Source organism: Danio rerio, chromosome 20, assembly GCF_052040795.2.
Source record: "Danio rerio strain M-AB ecotype USA chromosome 20, GRCz13ab, whole genome shotgun sequence".
NCBI classification, from domain to species: Eukaryota; Metazoa; Chordata; class Actinopteri; order Cypriniformes; family Danionidae; genus Danio; species Danio rerio.
In genome coordinates, this window is record NC_141040.1 from 33,377,938 (window position 1) to 33,396,992 (window position 19,055).

A 19,055-nucleotide genomic window follows, 5' to 3' on the forward strand; every position below is an offset into this window, starting at 1 on the left:
GGGTAATTTTCATTTTTGGGCACAATATTTCAATCTCGTGTGTTTAAGAGAATATAAATAAATCGTCACCTCCTTCAAAACTACACTGACAAAATTGTTGGACCTACTTAAATTGCTTCAACTAGTCAAGCAAAAAATTATGTTTTTTTTTTTTTTTTACTTAGGTACACCTCAGAGTGGCAGACAACTAATTTTCAGCTTTTGGCAATGCCTGATGTTTTAATAAATTACTAAATATAACCAGAAAGCTCTAGGAAATAACTAAAAAAAAATCATTTTAAGACTTGGACTTTCACTCAGCTGTTGGCATAATTTTTAAAACATGAGCTCAGTTTGAGATTTGTTTGTTTAGTTATCCAAACTTATGCACATATTTGTTATCTGATTTAAAATGTATCAGATTTATCCGAAAGTTTTCAAACTTCTGTGCATCTCATTTATGCAATATCCTAAAATGTGCATAAAATAGGTGGATGGAAACACAGCTAATGAGCTGAGGCTGCCACATGAAACTCCCAGACTCATCAGCAGCCTTATACAAACATTACGGGCTCACACACACACATACTTCAATTCACATACTGCGGATTTCAGCTGTGGCACAAAGCTCCGTGGTTTACCTTTTACCTGTGTGCCTCTCATTACTCATAGTCGCTGAAGCTATCAACACTCCGCAAGGAGTCGGTGATGGTGGAAAAGGAGCAGATAAGCACACAAGGCTTTAGAATCTCCACCTCAATTGCTGATCAAAGATACGCACACTGAGAGCTGTCAAAACAGACCAGTGTACTGTAAATGTACTAGTGTAAATTAAAGGTTATCTCTTTGAAGAATAAAAAAGCATTTAAGAGGAACAAGAAATGTACCTTGTAAAAATGCATTGCTACATTTGTGGTAAGATAAAAAGGCGACAGTACTTTATATGGCATTATAGGATAAAATGACAAGCATATAATTACATGTAAATCCTTTAACAGGCATCATCCTTAAAAGGTTGACCTTTTAAAAACAACATAGATAGATAGATTGTTCTGACTATCGAAAAAATATATAGCTTAAAAGGGCTAATAATTTTGACTTTAAATGGTTTTTTAAAAAAATGAAAACTTCTTTTATTCTAGCCTAAATAAAACAACTAAAACTTTCTCCAGAGGACAAAATATTATCATGCATACAGTGAAAATTTCCTTGCCCTGTTAAACATAATTTGGGAAATATTTAAAAAAAGAAAAAAATCAAAGGGGGGCTAATAATTCTGACTTCAACTGTAGATGGATGTATGGATGGATGGGTGGATTGTCAGCATTAGAAATCAAAGCTTTTCTATAATAGATAAAATAGAAAATAGAATAGGAGTATAACGTGTTAGAGGATCAGAGACACTATACATGTGAGTAATGAGTAACACGGACACCTTAATGTTCTACAAAACAATTGCTATAATCGCAGAGCTTTAATCAATGTAAAAAATAAATCTTTTTTTATTCATTCATATTATTACAGTTGTGGCAACTATTGATTGCACATGTCCAGTTGTGACATACAGTACAGGAAAATTATGCTCTGCCTGTGTTCTGCATGCACAGATGACCAACATCTGCCACAGTCCTTTGAATGACATTCAAGATGCAGTAAAATCTCCTATGTCAGCATATACTGTACAGGAGCTCCAGGTACCCACAATATCCTGCACATCAATGCAATTAAAATCAACAAGCAAACAGCAGCCCAACGAGAAATTGTCGAATTATGCAATTTTTCTCATTTGGAAATAATTACACTTGTTTCATGTGAGAGAAATGTCATCATAAGAAGCACAGAAGCATGAAAAACAAAAATCTTCCAGCATTAAACAAAACTCGAGCTCTTTTAGTGACTGCAAGTTAATCACATTTCAGTATTAAATACAAAATAAGCAGTTCGTATCATCTTTTGAGCTGATATTCTTATTAAGACTGAAGATCTAAAAGCAATTCTAAAAATTAGGAATGTTTATGCATTTATCTTATAACAACAGAAAGCAAATGAATAACTAAAATAATGCACACAAATTAATATTGTTAACATATTCAGATTAAACACAAAATGTCTGGCTCATTTGTAACAGTGCCTTGATCTTCTGACAAGTGTTATATTTCCTTTTTCAACTAAGGCTTCCTAGAGCTTTTATCCATTAAATGTTTAATGCTCACTGTAAAATTAATACCGGACTCCTCCATGCCAGTTTTAACAGTAGTAAGAAAAATGCAGTATAAAAAATTGCAACAGAGAATGATAAAATGTACAGTTTACACACCTAACAGTTTTTAGCATTAACATTGTTTTATTAAGATATATGACTACGCCGCTGCTTGTACAACAACCGACCAATCAGAATTAAGCACTGTGTAGTAAGGTGAGGATCTCCTATCCTAATCCATGACACTATGCAGTATTTTTTTAATATATTAGCACATGTTGTGGTGGTTGTTGACTTTAAAATACGATCCTGTGCAAATAAAAATGGTGTTGAAACATCAGTGGCCTGGCTTGTTAAAATAGCTGATGCAATGACCTGTGGAGACGGTGCCTGCAGATCTGTGTGCGTATGTGCGGTGGAAGTATTAACTTTTAAGAGGCTAAATTTAAACCCTGGAATGCAGAAGGCTTCCAGAACAACATAAACTCCAAATAAGCCCAGTGCTACTGTACTGGCATAAAAAAAAACTCTACATCTGGATTTATAACTGCATGCCAAAATATAACACTTGCCCATCAGTGCACATTTACATTGTATTTCGAGCCATTAGCGTGGGTAACCTAACCTGTGGAGTCACTACGAAATAGTTTCGCTTTTGTTTACACTGACAGTAAATCCCAAGTTTACCGCTGAGTCTACACTTGTTTATTCAAGCTTAACTAAATTATACGCCACCCATTATTGATGTCCTTCAGAAAACTGGCTCCATTATCTGAGCTTTCTTTCTGATTGAATAATAAGCGGTTTCCTACCGTATCAACAAAAAGAAGCTAAAAAGAAATAATAGCTTCTTTCAGATGCATAAAATGAGCAGTAATTGCAGTGTGAAAACCATGTTATATTGATGCAGCGTGCACAGTCACCAAACACAAAAGACAGAATTGGGGCAGCTTTCACAGAGGTTCGGGGTGAATTCATGTCCGCCATTTAGTGGGACTGTAACCTTCGCTGCCAGAGTTCTCACTTTAACAGGAAAGTGAGATGTCACACACCTGCCTCATGCAGGATGCAGACTGCAATAAATTGGTGTGGTGGATTTGATTAGTGTTGCATATGCAAATTAAAAAAGATGAGAAAATGTCAACCAGGCAAGTTAATCAAGATCCTATTTTATTCCAACATAAATCTTCATAGTCCTTATAGGGCTGGGTGATATGACAAAAATCCAATCTCGATAATTATTTTCCATATTGGATGATACTGATATATATTTCGATATGAGTTGTTCATGCTTCCAGATTTAAAAGCGTACCCCAACAATTACTGAAGCCACAAAAATTAGAGGGTCCATTAAATGGCGTATTTCAGGCCGATAAATTTACGGTGGCTGAAAATTCGGTACATCTCTAATATCAACACACTTTTAGATTACCATCATTGCACATTTCTTCTGTGTAAATGGCTCTTGAATCAATACAGAGTAGAAAAAGTCCAGAGCTTATTTTTATTGACATAAATTTTATCGTGATTCGATATAATATCGTTTATCGACCCAGCCCTACTCCTAATTTAATATTTCAATAGTGTCATGAAAGTGAATGCTCTGTCGCTGCAGTACTCCATTATCAAAACCATACAGTATAAGAAAGCGTTATGGTAGTAATCTTTTGGCATACTCTCAGAAAGCCCTTTGTTCATGTCTACCAAGCAATGTGAAGTAGATTTGTCATTTGTACACAAAATAAATCTTAATAATTCAGAAAATGCTGCTAAAGGGTGAATGCAACAAGCTTAAAAATCGTCCACACAACACGTCTACTTTTCATAAGTAACTAAGTCTGACAGTAATTCACACCACGGTGTCCAATCCTATCCTATCGTTTACACAGGTAACAGCCATGCGCCACGGCATCTATGTAACCAATCTGCGTCGAACCACAGAAATAGAAAAGTCCTAAAGAAGGTGAGGGGATCGTATCAAATGCAATCGCAAGAGGGAGGACTTTATGAACACACAAACAGGTCGCTTATTTACGAATGAAAAATACTGCAGAAGAGCGCCGACTGGATTCATTTAGCCTACTAATCGCGCTCTCAGAAACTGCTTATTAACATTGTAGGGTAGAAAATCTAAACAATACTGGGGTCTATTTCTTATAGATAGATGCACGTTACATTCCAGCTAAAATTAAAGTAGGATAAACATCATTCGTCCTTGTACCTGCTTGATTCACATTGAATCCCCATTCACGCGAGTTCACCACAGGTGCGTCGCGAGCGCAAACTTGCACCTGCCTCAAGTTCCAAATAAGGCAATAATACTCTAAATAGCTGTTTTCGTTACATCCTTCTGTTATTTACAAACATAAAGACGGTAAAGAAATCAATTTGAGCTCTGAGAGAAGCCCAACAGCACTGCTTTAAACCCAGCAAACGAGCCAACATTTTTGATGTCTCAGCATTACACCGTCTCGCAATTAATCATCAGAAATGCGCCAAACAAAAAAACAATATTGCGTTTGCAAAATAAAGAGCGGCGTTTTTACTTACAGTCCGTAAGAACTGAACCTCATCTTCCCCTTCACCTTCGGCCATGGCTGTAGAAGAGCCTGCCTAGACTCCGAAAGCCACCACTGACAGCAGGCAGCGGAGCGGTGCTTCTCCTGTCCTGCCGATATTAGCATAGCGCTCCATCCACAGCCATATAGGGGAGCGCGGGCAAACCCACCGCCGCGGCTGTCAGTCAGTGTCACGAGCTCTCAAAGCCAGAGGAGCTCCATCAAGAGGACGAGCGCATCTGTATCACCTGCGATGCTGCTTTCAAACCCGAAACATGGGCATGAAGTCAGTGTCCATACTGCAATATTGCATGTTCCTCGCTCGCTAGCAGGTCTAACAGGTTGAATGGGAGAGGAAATGGTGCTTCATTTGCTTCATCAAATAAGCTACACAGGTTAAAAACACAGAATAATAATAATAATATAATAATCATTATTATATTGGTTAGAAGGTCTAGGCCAATGCGATCCAGTCTTTGATGTTATTTCTGCTAGTGTATGCAGGGTTCCACAATTCCTTCATGCTGTCCCAATACAAATAGATTAAGTTAACTTAATTGTTTTTACAAATTTAAATGGATTGAACATAAAATAAGTGATTACCCCATTCCCCCCACTCAAAAATTGTTTAATCTACTCATTAAACAAGCAGCCAATATAATTTTTGAGTGTAGGCTGAACAAATGTTTGATAAAATGAATATATATTTGACGAAAGAGACGGAGGTAAAGAAAATAATAAAAGTATAAAAATTAAATAAAATAATTACAGTATTTTTTTCCCATAACTATTTTTGTAAGCCTCTAAAAATGAGATTTTGGTATTGATGACATTTTCTATTCGTAATGTATAGATGACTTCTTTCTTCAGTCCATTAAAGAGGCTTTTTAGGTGAAACTGGTCCTTGGTAATTCATAAAGTCAACGGCTACTGGCAGTCAAAAACTATATATACACAGTGGTCAGCATAAGTGAGCACACCCCATTTTGATAATGAATATCTATTTGTCAGTAAATATATAGCCAAGCCAATATATTTTGGTGCATAAACAAAACAGTTTTATTAAACAGTTAAATCCATTAAAATAAGAGTGTGGTTACATAACATATTTAGGATTACAAAGATTATTATCAGAAATAAAGGCACAAAATCTGTCACTGTGGTGGGATCTTTTCTAATGGTACATTTTTGTACCATACAGGTGAACATTCGTATCTTTACTAATGTGTACACAAAAAAAAAAAAAAAAAACACTAACTGGATGAGCTCAATTTAGGGCAGGATTTGCATCCAATAAATTTGTTTAGCACCAACTAAAAAATGTACATAATTAAATGAAATTGAGTTGGTCCAACATGATTTAATCAAATCAAAGTTTAAATGCATTTGTTTTTTTATTTAACTTAAACTCAAAGGTCTAAGAATATCATGTATGTATTTTATGTCTTGTACGTTTCGAAGTCTCTTAGTTTTATTTAAAGTCATCCTAAATGAACAGGGCCATTTTAAACATATTTCATGAGATACATATGCAGTTGATTTAGACTGATCTCAGAACTAATTTCAGGATAGTTATTGCTCACTGACCAAAGCAACAAACTGCATTTTTGCTAATTAAGCTGTAACACCCAAAGCATGGGTGCTTCTGCAAGGTGGTAACTTCAAAACTCAAAGAATTACAGGAACATCTTCTAAATCTTCAAACTAAAGTGAAGATTAAACTCTAACAAGTCTTTTTATTAACTTTTAACATCAAAGATTACTTTTAATGTCAACATTTCTCTCTTAATTCAATCACGCAAAGCTACAAATCCCCTAACCAGGTAGTTGAACCGTTTATAAGATTGTGTTTATAAGGCTATCTGGGACTTACTTCACCTCAGATGCTGTACTAATGTAATTAGACTGGGATTGTAAGCATTAAATAAAATTCGAATCTGAATTTTTTTCTAATACAAATTCAGACTACTAATTATGGTTTGTAGAAAAACATCTACTTGCTTTATTTTTAGCAGTTACTTTAATAAGATTTGAACCTTTGCTAATGCATGACACAAGTAGTTTTTAAATTAAATCAAAACTGCAATGGCAAAAATTACCATTAAAAAAAAAAAACAACAACGTTGCAAAAACGTTTTTAAGTCATTATGCATTAAAGGACCATATATACACACTATAAAATGTGATTATTAAACATTAAATTCAAACCATAGTTAACCAATGTACCAATCGCAGGAGCCACTATGAGAAAATAAAAGATCAAATAAAATAAAATAGGAATTTCCTACATCAACAAACATAATTTTTCTGAGGATGTGCATCTTAAATATGATTTAAGATAACTCAGCTTTTAATAAATAATGTAATGGTTGTTTTATGTGGTTTTGACCACAAATGCCAAGAAATAATGCCAGGTCATTTATAGGCATCACATTTTCCCAATCCCACAGGTGCTTGGCTGAGACTCTTCATGTGAAATTCTGTGCCAACAGCTCCATCTGGTGACCAAATCTACAGCGCAGTAACTGGATTTCATCACTCGTCACCTAGTAGAGCAGTGGTTCCCAACCTTTTTCTCTGGGGCCCCCCCCATGAACAAATACAAACATTGGAGCCCCCCCACCATATAAATACACACGCACGCACACACATATGTGCCGTATATATATATATATATATATATATATATATATATATATATATATATATATATATATATATATATATATATATATATATATATATATATATATATATATATTTACTGTATGTGTGTGTTTATGTGTATTTAGATAGGCTTTGTCTTATCTTTTCTTGGCTTTTCTTCGCCTCTGAAGAATCATTGCATTGACGTTTCTCTGCCATTTTTGTTTTGATTTTGCCTTTACGAGAAGTTGGACAAGCACATTGCGCAAGTGAGCAAAATGTAAAAAATAATTTAAAGTTATTTATTTTAATTATTTTTACTATTATGTTGGAATTTTAAGCATGTGTGTTGATTATTTTTTTTTTTTTTTGGTACTTAAAAATACATATATAATAGTAGGGCTGATTTTGGGAAAAATCATAATCACAATTACTTTGGTCATAATTGTAATCACAATTATTCAAAACGATTATCAGTTAAAGTCAAAATTATTAGCGCTGCTGAGAATTTTTTTTTTATAAATATTTCCCAAATTATGTTTAACAGAACAAGGAATTTAACAGTATTTTCTCTAATATTTTTTTTTCTTCTAGGCTTATTTGTTTTATTTTAGCTAGAATAAAAGCAGGTTTAAATATTTTGAAACCTATTTTAAGGTCAATATTATTCGCCCCCTTATATATTTTTGATTGTCTGCAGAAGAAACTACTGTTATACAATGACTTGCCTAATTACCCTAATTAAGCCTTTGAATTGCACTTTAATTTGAATGGTTGTATTTTGAAAAAATATCTAGTAAAATATTATGTGCTGTCATCATAGCAAAGATAAAAGAAATCAGTAATTAGACATGAGATATCAAAACTATTATGTTCAGAAATAAGTTTAAAAAAACTTCTTTCCATTAAACAGAAATTGGGCAGGAAAAGGGTTGCTAATATTCAGGAAGGCTAATAATTCTGACTTCAAGTGTATACACAGTTATTTTCCACCCTGCAAAGGAAAGAGAAATAAATACAATAGAATAAAAATATAAAACAAACTGTGCTTTAAGCATCTCCACTGTAAGAAAAACACTTTAGCTACAAAAATCCTTCAGTCAAGAGCAGCGAAAAAATTTTTCCTAGTTTGATTAATCATAAAAACAGGCGGCAGCAAGAATATTTTGCGCTGTCTCTTTAATGGTTTCTCTTTCACGTCTTTTAAACCTCAACTCGTTTGTTTATTACACAAATGAGGGTTAATATAAATAATCACTAAACACCGCGTTTTGACACCTATTTGACCATTAAAGCGCTCACGTTAAGATGACTTTAGATGTCTGTGCTCCTCTGCTCGTCTCAGTGTGCGAATGCTGACCGGCCGCATGCTTCTGACTGCGTGTGCGTGTAGCACACACACACATAGGCACGCGGTCTTTCGCAACACGTGTACAGCTGTAAAGGGGGCGGTATATGATGCATATAATCGTTTATCTTGATTAATGCTTTTTTATAATTGTTTGAAATCGAAATCGCATTTTGGATTAATTGTACAGCCCTATATAATAGTGGAGCATTTTTATGCCTTTTTCTACCTCAACACTTATCCTCTCCCGCGCCCCCCTTGTGAACTCTGGCGCCCCCCTTAGGGGGGCGCGGACCCCAGGTTGGGAACCACTGTAGTAGAGGACACAGCTTGTGTGCCAACAGCTTGTCATGGCACACTATCATAATCATTCATTTTCCCTGCTAGATCTGATCATGTAAACACACTGATTTTTAAATAATAAACTTGTTTTGCGTTCCATGCCTGTCCAATCAACAAAATGATTGCTTGTTTGCTATTTTTAGCGTTGAACACTGTAAAATCCCACCAATCAATTTTATGATCAATAGACATCCATAAACAACTAAACATAGAATAGCCCAAAAGTAGTCTAGCCATCAAATACACAAGAATGAATGACTACACATGTGAAGACTGTCTGTGTATATGATAAATCTATTAAAAATTAATTTTCGATTTTCACTGACAACCCAAACCTTGTTTTAGCCAAGACATCTGTTTAAACATATTAGATGTCTATTAGACTTATTATAAACACATACACACAAATGTTTGCTGGGATTGACATTAGATTTTGGATTAGGGTGATTTGAGCTAGTTGATTGGAGAGGGATCCATCAATCACAGCCATGAGGGGACAATATAAGGCTATGTGGGAGTTACTGGAGTTCAGATGCTGTACTAATGTAACCAGAGCAGGATGGTAAGCAATTCAAAATCATTCCTCCTGATTAATTTAAGATTATACTAATAATTATAATTTGTAGAAGTATTTTTAGCACATAATTTAATACAATTTTAACCTTTGTTAATGTATGACGCACGTGCTTTTAAATTAAATCAATGCAAAAACATTTTTAAGTCACCTACGGTTGTTTTAGGGTGTAAAATTTTAACTTCAGTGTATTCTCTAAATGATAATAAAAAGCTTCACTATTACTTATGTGACATATGATTATGTAAGTTTTTAAAATAGTTGTAATGTTTTTTTAATGTTTCTCACCAAGGCTGTTACATGTATAAAAAACAGTACGAAAATAGCAATACTGTCAAATATAATTACATTTTAAAGCATCTTTTATGCTACATTTAATGTTTTATTGGATAACTTTATTATTAAACTAATTTAAGTGATATTCAAGTGATGGTTTAGGTCTTCGCATTAATTCTACTAGATGATCTATGATGTTATATGATCTCAACTATGCTGTTGAAAACATTGAATTACAGGACTCTTTAAAAAGTTAAAAACTACAGTATTATTAAAAATTGATATTTATAACAACTTGTATGTCCAATACATTAAAATACATATTAGTTCAGTGACATATCAGTACACTGTAAAGCCACACAGTCAACTTTATCAAATGAAATGAGTGTAGTTTACTCAAAATTGACTGAAAGTTCATTCTACTCAGTTGAAAAGAGTTTTGAACTCAGTGTTGAAGGTAAGGAGTTCATTAAATACCTCATTACTTAAATGGAGTAAGTTCACAGTACTCATATAGATTAGTTTTTAACTGAAATGGTTTGTAGCAATTGGTTTCCCTTAAACGGTTTGAGTTGCCTTAACTTATTGGGTTTTACAGTACGATTGGTTTGAGTTCTCTTCATATATCAGGTTTTACTGTGTTCAATTTGCTGTTTTTAATTTGCTCAGTGTTGAAGATAACTAGTTCATTAAAAACCTCATTACTTCAACTTAAATGGAGTAAGTTCACAGTACTCATTAGGATTACTTTTTGAAGGTAAAGGGTTTGTTGCAATTGGTTTCCTCAAACAGTTTGAGTTACCCTAACTTTTTAGGGTTTACAGTTTATGTCACTTCTAATAATTGTTTTGCTATTTAACAGTAGTGCATGTAATAACGTGAAAAATAAAGTTAACTTATTTTGATATTGTCTTTTTTAGAAGGACCCTCATGATAGTTAAAACTCTAATAAGAAAGCAAACACTCATGGAGGGCATCAGCATCGTTCTTCAGCTCTACAAACCAGTCAAAGAGAAAAATCAGATGACTACTTTTCTTAACGGCCTGGGCTCCACAAAGAAAGGCAGGACAGTTCTTAAGAGCGAAGCTTTGATTAGCTCTGGTATGAAGGAGGTGGGACTGCCGATGACTGAGAACACGAATACCAGAAATGAGAAACTTTTGGAGGACCTGTTGGATCCATGTGTGGATTGCAAAGCCAAAGCTGTAATGGGAAATCAACAGGGGAACACGAATTCGAAAAGTGACCGTCGTAGTGGAGAGGATCCTTGTCTGGAGAACAAGCTCAACTCTTCTCCTAAAAGCCTAAGAAAAGGGGCAAAACAGAAGAAATTGTGGATGATGAACTCACTGGATGTGGAGAGGAGGATGACCATGATCAAAAAGAGAGTAAGTTTAACTACTAATAGACTCTCACACAAAGGTATGAGAAATCAAGGAAGACAAAACAAACATGAATGGCCCGAGATGAAGGCTGAACTGAAAAATAACACAAGAGTCGATGATTCAAGGAGTTTTGAGGAAGATCTCTCGAGCGAGCTCTCGGAGTATGACAACGGATTTGAAATGAAAACAGATGAGATACAAAATCTACATGATCTGATGAAACCTACTAAGCAGTGTTGTAAAGGAAATCAACTGGAGCAGTGTGTGAATATGGGCATGAAGCAGAAGGATGCAATATTCAGAGTCAAAGATAAAATAGTTGAAGTTGAGGACATTATTCAGCGAATTGTTTGCACCGCAGGCGGGTTTTCGCATATGGACTGTCAAGTACCCATCAAGCGGATGGAGAATTTCCCTTTAGAGCTCTGTGATGAGATTAAGCAAACAACTGTTAATTCAGAAATCAGTTCTTCAGATGCTCTCACTTCACTTTCAGCGAGTCTGTCTACACCATTAGACCGTCTGTCCTCCTGCACTTCCAAATCCCTGTCACAGTACCGGATTTTACCGCTACCTGAAGATGATGTGCAGGACAGTATTTATTTAGCAGAGGAGGATATATTTGTAAACAGTAGCACAGAGAAGAGCCCATATAATGGATCTGTTTCAAGAATTAATGAGAAGAGTGACAGCTGGACACCATCCACTACTTCAACCATTCCAACTTCTCCAAAAGGAGGTGTGTGACCTCTTTATCCTCAACAATATAACAATCTCTCATTTTGTTTACTTCTTCCTCTAAATTTTAACTCTAATTTTAGTTAAGTTGGCCTATGTCAAATTTCTAACTCAAAATGTCAATTAAATTATTTCATGTTTTCAGCTACAAAGATAAAAATGTATTAATTAATTAATTAATTAAATACAATATACAGTTGAAGTCTGAATTATTAGCCCCCCTTTGATTTTTTTTCCAATATTTTCCAAATGATGTTTAACAGAGCAAGGAAATTTTCACAGTATTTCTAATAATATTTTTTCTTCTGGAGAAAGTCTTATAAGTTTTATTTCGCCTAGATTAAAAGCAGTTATTTATTTTTAAATAAACATTTTAAGGTCAAAATTATTAGCCCCTTTAACCTATATTTTTTGTCTACAAAACAAACCACTGTTATACAATAACTTGCCTCATTACCCTAACCTGCCTAGTTCACCTAATTAACCTAGTTAAGCCTTTAAATGTCACTTTAAGCTGTATAGAAGTGTCTTGAAAAATATCATGTCAAATATTATTTACTGTCATCATGGCAAAGATAAAATAAATCGGCTATTAGAAATGAGTTATTAAAACTATTATGTTTAAAAATATGTTGAAAAAAATCTTCTCTTCACTAAACAAAAAATAAATAAATAAATAAATAGGGGTCTAATAATTTAGGGGGGGGGGGGTAATAATTCTAACTTTAACTGTATATTATAATATACATGGGTTTAAGTGAAGCCATAAACCTCTACTGTATTTGTAAGGTATTTTATTATTATTTTTATTTATATTTTGCCCTAAAACTGTTCAGGCAAACCAAACAGTAAAACACTTGAAACTTGCCCAGATGGTATACGACTCATTTGGGGGGAGGTTAACTTTAACTGGTTAACCCAGTTAAAGTTACGGTGTATGCATATATTTAGTATATGGTATATTCTGGTGGCCTTGAAGCTGATAAATTAAGCTGTATGTTGCATGTGAAACATTATAATTCATAAAATGTTACCTGAAAAAAATTACATTATTATAAATGAGTTACAATGTTTTTCCACAAGAAGCATGCAGCTAAACAAGCAAGAGAAATAAGTGCAGCGTGATGTAATGCCTTATGTAATGATTCTGCCGTTTCAGAGTTACGCTTTAAAGGTTTGTAAGTGTTCTGGAACACATTGAAAACGGATTAAGACCACAGCAGACCATGTTACTCTTCACAGAGTCTGTGATCACTGATGTGGATCGGAATGCTAAACCTAAACCTTGTGATAGTTATCATGATACAGATTAATGCGATTGAGATGCTGAAACTCTGAAGGCCCCCCAGTCCAAAACTTTGAGGCATGCTGTGCCAGCTACAATACTTCTATATTTTCCAGATGATCATATGATTTCAAAAGAATGAAACCTTATGACTTAAGATTTGTAATAATGTGAACATTAGAACTCACCTTAAATGAGGCGTCCTACCATGAAACATTGTAGATGCACCTGCTGTTTGATCTTCCTGTTCTTTCTGAAGTTATGCCCAACTTTCCTAAAAAGGAGAAAAAAGAAGACAAAAACTAATTTGCCAAAAAAAAAAACGAAAAGTATCTTCAGCCAAACTTCTAGCTGATTGAGGTTACGTATCATGCTTGGAGTGTCTCTTGCGGGCTTCTTTCAGTACATACTTGTCTGAATGCACATCGATTAATGAGATTGTGTGGTTTGTTGTTAGCTTTTTACATCTGGTCATCTTTAAATACATTCTGGTCCTGAAAATCTGGTCTAGTCAGCTAATTCTTCAGGCATTTGTTTTTGGCAGCTAGCATTCTGAACAGATCATGATGTGGGTGCGAAATCAATCTAGTGCAGTGGTTCTCAAACATTTTTCACCAAGTACCACCTCAGAAAAAGTTGTCTCTCCAAGTATCTCCATAAAGACCAGTATTAAAATAAAGTAGTGTAGTTGGTCAAATTAAGCAACCACAGCACTACACAGTACGAAAACGAAGCAGAGTCATATTCATTTAACGAAATTATATTCCATAAAAAATATTAAGCTAATCAGTCGGTTCTTATTACATGACTCGCGGTGGGGCATTCTGAAAAGTTAAGATGTTTTCAACTGGGGACACCTGGAATACGCAATCTCTTTGTGCTCCAGTTCTTACTAATTTTGCTAGCCTGTGGGTCAAATTTTGGCACTCAAGTGACTGAGATGTAACAATATGGTCATTTTTCAAACTAAAATATTTTTTAAAATAAATGATTGTTCAGACTCAGATTTTAAATAAAACTGAAACAATTAATGATTTTTGTGTGCGGTCCGGTACCAGTTGATCTATAGACCGGTGCCTGTCTGTGGCCCAAGGGTTGGGGAACACTGCTCTAGCACGTACAGTATCTGCTCTGCAAGCACCACGCACCTCTTTCTCTAGTACTGTGCCAATTAAATAGATTTTAAGCAGCTGATGACGCGATACACTAAAGTAAACAATCTAAGCACAATGCTTTGATCATAGGCTTTAGAGAATAACCATTATTGATCACATTGGTGTTATCGTACGCATCGAATTATATAATTGTATTCATTTTTTCTTTTGTTACTCAATGATTCCTCTGCTTATCACTAGAAGTAAGCCCGCGTATCACTAGTGGTACACGTACCACAGTTTGAGAACCACTGATCTAGTGTAATCATTTGTATCAATATTTTCATTGTTTTATATACCAACATCTAATCCCTGTGCTGACATTTCAGTAATAAACCAATTTAATACTTAAAGAAATATAGTTAATACTTTTATTCTTGAAAGAACACTTTACTTTTTAGAAAAAATGCTCATTTTACAAGTCCCCTTGAGTTAAACAGCAGAGTTTTAACATTTATGAATCCATTCAGCCATTCTCCAGGGTTGGCAGGAGCACTTTTAGCTTAGCTTAGCTTAGCATAAATCATTGAGTCGGATTAGACCATTAGCATCTTACACACAAAAAAAGAGCTATGAATAATTTCCCTATTAAAAGCCTGAATCTTAAAAGTACTAAGACCTAAAAAATGAACTGTTGCTGTTTTCTAGGTCGATGCGTATACTATACACTATACTATATATATATATATATATATATATATATATATATATATATATATATATATATATATATATATATATATATATATATATATATATATATATATATATATATATATATATATATATATATATATATATATATATATATATATATATATATATATACATTCTGAAATAATAATAAAGAAACTTTGCTGCCGTACCACTGCTGCAGCAGACACAAACATATTATGCAGCACCTGAAAATAATCGCCAGATAGAAAGCTATAGTGCTGCATAATATCATTGCACCTGTTACAGCGGGAAGCAAAGTTCCTTAATTATTATGCTGGAATAAAAGTACAGTTCCCAAAGTTGTAGTACAGTTCCCAAGTTGTAGGCCTATGTTATGGACGTTTGTGCTAAACAAGTATTGATGATAATACAGTCACTTACTGTATTCACCATAAGACAAAGTAGCACCAACTTGCACTAAATTCTAGGCTTATGATAGTTTTGTTGAATAAAATAAGCAAACAATGTTATAAAATATGACAATAAGATGCTACGGTGCCAGAAGCTTGGATATTTGTCAGCTAAGTGGACAAGTCGTTCATAACGGGGTTTCATTCACAAACAAATAGCTTGAAAGAAAGGGGTGTGTTTTAGGACACAGATTAGATCAGATTTAACAGGGAGGGAGGATAATACATTCCTATGCACTCAAACACATGCTCTTTGTCGGCAATGCCTGTGCGCTCACTCATCCATCGATATAGAAAAGTAATAAAAAAAATATTTGCATACTGACCACTGGGAAAACTTCAGATCATAGATATATGTATAAATGTGTATACATCCCTGGCTCTGGATCTGGTGCAGCCCTCCACTGGTCCCACATTCAAAGGAGCACTACCTTGTACTAAAATGGCAGCTCTATTGACGCATTCCTTCCAATAGACAACATTAACATAGGCGACATGTAATGTAAATATCTATGCTTACTAACCAAAAGGTGGAGTGTCCCTTTAAATTCAATAATTTAGTAAATTCATCAGTTCATTTATTTGTGCATCCCTGATCACCGAGTCCTAAAATGTCAAGGTTGACCTCTGTTTCCTCTTTTAATCGAACAGTCAGTAGAGTAGAGCTGAAGTTTAAATGAGGACAATGGGTTTGTTTCCTCACTATCACGCAACCATTTTACCACGAGTGTCTGTTATCTGGACAAACAATCACTCAGCGCTGCCCTCAGGCTGCTGTTCACTGCTTACAAAAATAACTTATAATGACATTGCCTTTGCATGTCTGCTGGAGAGCTGTCAGAGATTAATGGGTTGGTCACGACGGATAAAAAATAAACTCCAGATAAAGTAGCTTAATTTTGAAAAACATCGCAGTACCTGTTGGACCACATTAACAAACAACTAACGTACACAAATTTGAAACCTTGTAACGGATACTACCAGAAGACATTTTTCGACAGAAACCACTTTATAACCCATCTATAGGTGCACATTCTTTAATTAATTATTTTTAGTATCACCATGCCAAAAAATGATAATATAAATATAATATAAATAGACAATCCCTCAAATAAAATAACATTTCAGAGAAAGAACAAAAGAGAAACTTTTGATCCCAAGGTCAGTGATCTAGAATAGATAGTGACCTGTGCTTTTCTGCAGTGATGTAGCCATCAGCTGCACGACACGCTCCTGTTCTCTCCTCCATATTCAGTCTGTCCATTGATTGTTAGTTTGGTTGTTTCCTGAGCTGCAGGGTCAGGCCTGGGGAGACAAGCGGATCTCACGACCCCTGCATTGCCAATGCTGTGAACGCACCGTGAACTTCAGCTGTTTACTTAATGGATAAAAGGTTTATTGATTCTTGGAGTTGATACCACGCTGGGATTGAATCAATTGTGTAGAGATTTTCCATGTGTTTGTCGGTTTATGTTCGCCTGCAGAAGGAGCTTCATTCTAGATCCCAACTGAAACATTTTTACTTTATATTAGAAATTAGTGTGAGGCAATATCAACTAAATGAAGGCTACTTTAGGTGTCACTTTTTATTTTTTACTTGCAGTACACACCAACGTCCACTTTGTGGCAGTCTGTGTTTTCCTGTTAGCAATGCTTACCATGAGGAAAAAATGTTTACATGTTAACAAATAAGTTTTAAAATTATATACAATCGTGATCTTGTATCAAATAGCATTGTAGTTGTTTCATTTTCTGTACACTGTATGGTATTCTGCATGGAGAAACGTATAGTTGAAGTTAGAATTTTTAGCCACCCTGAATTATTAGCCCTCTGTTTATTTTTTCCCCAATTTCTGTCTAACAGAGAGAAAAACATTTCAACACATTTCTAAACATGATAGAAATAACTCATTTCTAATAACTGATTTATTATATCTTTGCCATGATGACAGTAAATAATATTTTACTAGATATTTTTCAAGACACTTCTATACAGCCCAAAGTGACATTTAAAGGCTTAACTAGGTTAATTAGGTTAACTAAGCAGGTTATGGTAATTAGGCAAGTTATTGTGTAACAATGGTTTGTCCTGTAGACCATCAAATAAATAAATAAATAAATAAATATTATATATATATATATATATATATATATATATATATATATATATATATATATATATATATATATATATATATATATAGCTTAAAGGGGCTAATAATATTGACTTAAAAATTTAAAAACTGCTTTTATTCTAGCCGAAATGAAACATTATTTTAAATATTTAAAAAAAAAAATATATATATATATATATATATATATATATATATATATATATATATATATATATATATATATATATATATATATATATAAATCAAAGGGGGGCTAATAATTCTGACTTCAACTTTACATGTAATTAACAATACAAGCCTTGCCTCATGCATCTGGCTAAAGTATATTTATTATTTTCTGTCTGTAGTCTCCAAATTCAAAGCCACCTGTCTTGCAGCTCATTGTTTGGCCATAATGAACTTTGAATATGAATATATTTGTTGTTCCACAGAGGAGGGTGAGAGCAGCTTGCATGCAGATGAGAAGTGGCCCTTTGAGCATAATGAAAGTGTGTCCTTCTGCAAGTTTGTGTCCAAACAAAAACAATGTGAAAAAGAATTAATCTACGCCTCACGGGTCTCTCTTGACCTCAATCTCACTGTGAGTATTATTTGTTTCTGAGAGACCCACAGTTATTCATTGGTGAGTATTGGTTTATAAAACAATGCATGTTGTTAGGCGACACGGTGGCTCAGTGGTTAGCACTGTCGCCTCACAGCAAGAAGATCGCTGGTTCGAGTCGTGGCTGTGCCAGTTTGCATTTCTGTGTGGAGTTTGCATGTTTTCTCTGTGTTCGTGTGCATTACCTTTGGGTGCTCCAGTCAGGGGCGGATTTAGTGATTTGGGGGCCCTAAGCAATTCTAGTCACGTGCTTTAAAAGTTCTTTAAAAGTTGCACCTTTTGTGCTTTAATTTATTTTTAATTGATTTATTATGCTGGGTTTTTTTTTTCTTATATCACTCAATCACTATTTTTCTACATTTTGTCTAAAGATAAAATAATAATAACAACATGTAAAGCATCTTGTAAAACTTTTTTTAATTATTTGTTTTCTTTAAATGAATCCACAACTAAAATGATACAGAAACTATTTTGTTTTTTAAAACTAAATCTTCACCTAATTTGACTAGAATATATTTGCGCAGATGTAATAAACAATAAACATTTATTTTTTTAGACACTTATCATACAAAATATAATTGAAAAAATTATGTTATATATAATTTAAAGGTATAATTTATGCTTCTGGGTATTTATTTGGGTGCCCTCAGATCTCCTGGAGCCCCAAGGGCCGCTTATCTTGCTTATTAGTTAAATCCACCACTGG

At 34.2% G+C, this 19,055-nt stretch overlaps 2 protein-coding genes and 1 long non-coding RNA gene across 10 annotated transcripts in view; 1 reads left to right on the forward strand and 2 right to left on the reverse strand.

Annotated features, from left to right (window-relative positions):
- Positions 1 to 4,814, reverse strand: part of ryr3 (ryanodine receptor 3) — a 152,358-nt gene extending 147,544 nt beyond the window's left edge. For all 7 annotated transcript variants that reach the window (XR_015518485.1, XR_015518484.1, XR_015518483.1 and 4 more), the window contains exon 1: positions 4,730 to 4,814. Coding sequence is in view for 4 of the 7 variants with exons in the window: in XM_087298294.1 (XP_087154420.1) it covers positions 4,730 to 4,774 (45 nt within the window). In the remaining 3 variants the exon portion in view is untranslated. The remainder of the gene's footprint in view (positions 1 to 4,729) is intronic.
- A 3,862-nt stretch (positions 4,815 to 8,676) lies between these two features.
- Positions 8,677 to 19,055, reverse strand: part of LOC147832237 (uncharacterized) — a 43,214-nt gene continuing 32,835 nt past the window's right edge. The window contains exons 3-4 of the long non-coding RNA XR_015518507.1: positions 13,521 to 13,606; positions 8,677 to 11,228 (exon numbers count right to left, since the gene is read on the reverse strand). This is a non-coding gene — a long non-coding RNA (uncharacterized LOC147832237). The remainder of the gene's footprint in view (positions 11,229 to 13,520; positions 13,607 to 19,055) is intronic.
- fmn1 (formin 1) overlaps positions 9,602 to 19,055 on the forward strand; it is a 44,813-nt gene continuing 35,359 nt past the window's right edge. Inside the window, exons 1-3 of one of the 2 annotated variants that reach the window (XM_087298296.1) lie at positions 9,602 to 9,635; positions 10,844 to 12,048; positions 18,180 to 18,328. In XM_087298296.1, the coding sequence (XP_087154422.1) occupies positions 10,854 to 12,048; positions 18,180 to 18,328 (1,344 nt within the window). In that variant the 5' untranslated portion in view covers positions 9,602 to 9,635; positions 10,844 to 10,853. Of the gene's footprint in view, positions 9,636 to 10,823; positions 12,049 to 18,179; positions 18,329 to 19,055 lie in introns of those variants that run through there. The other variant, XM_087298297.1, reaches the window with a different exon arrangement.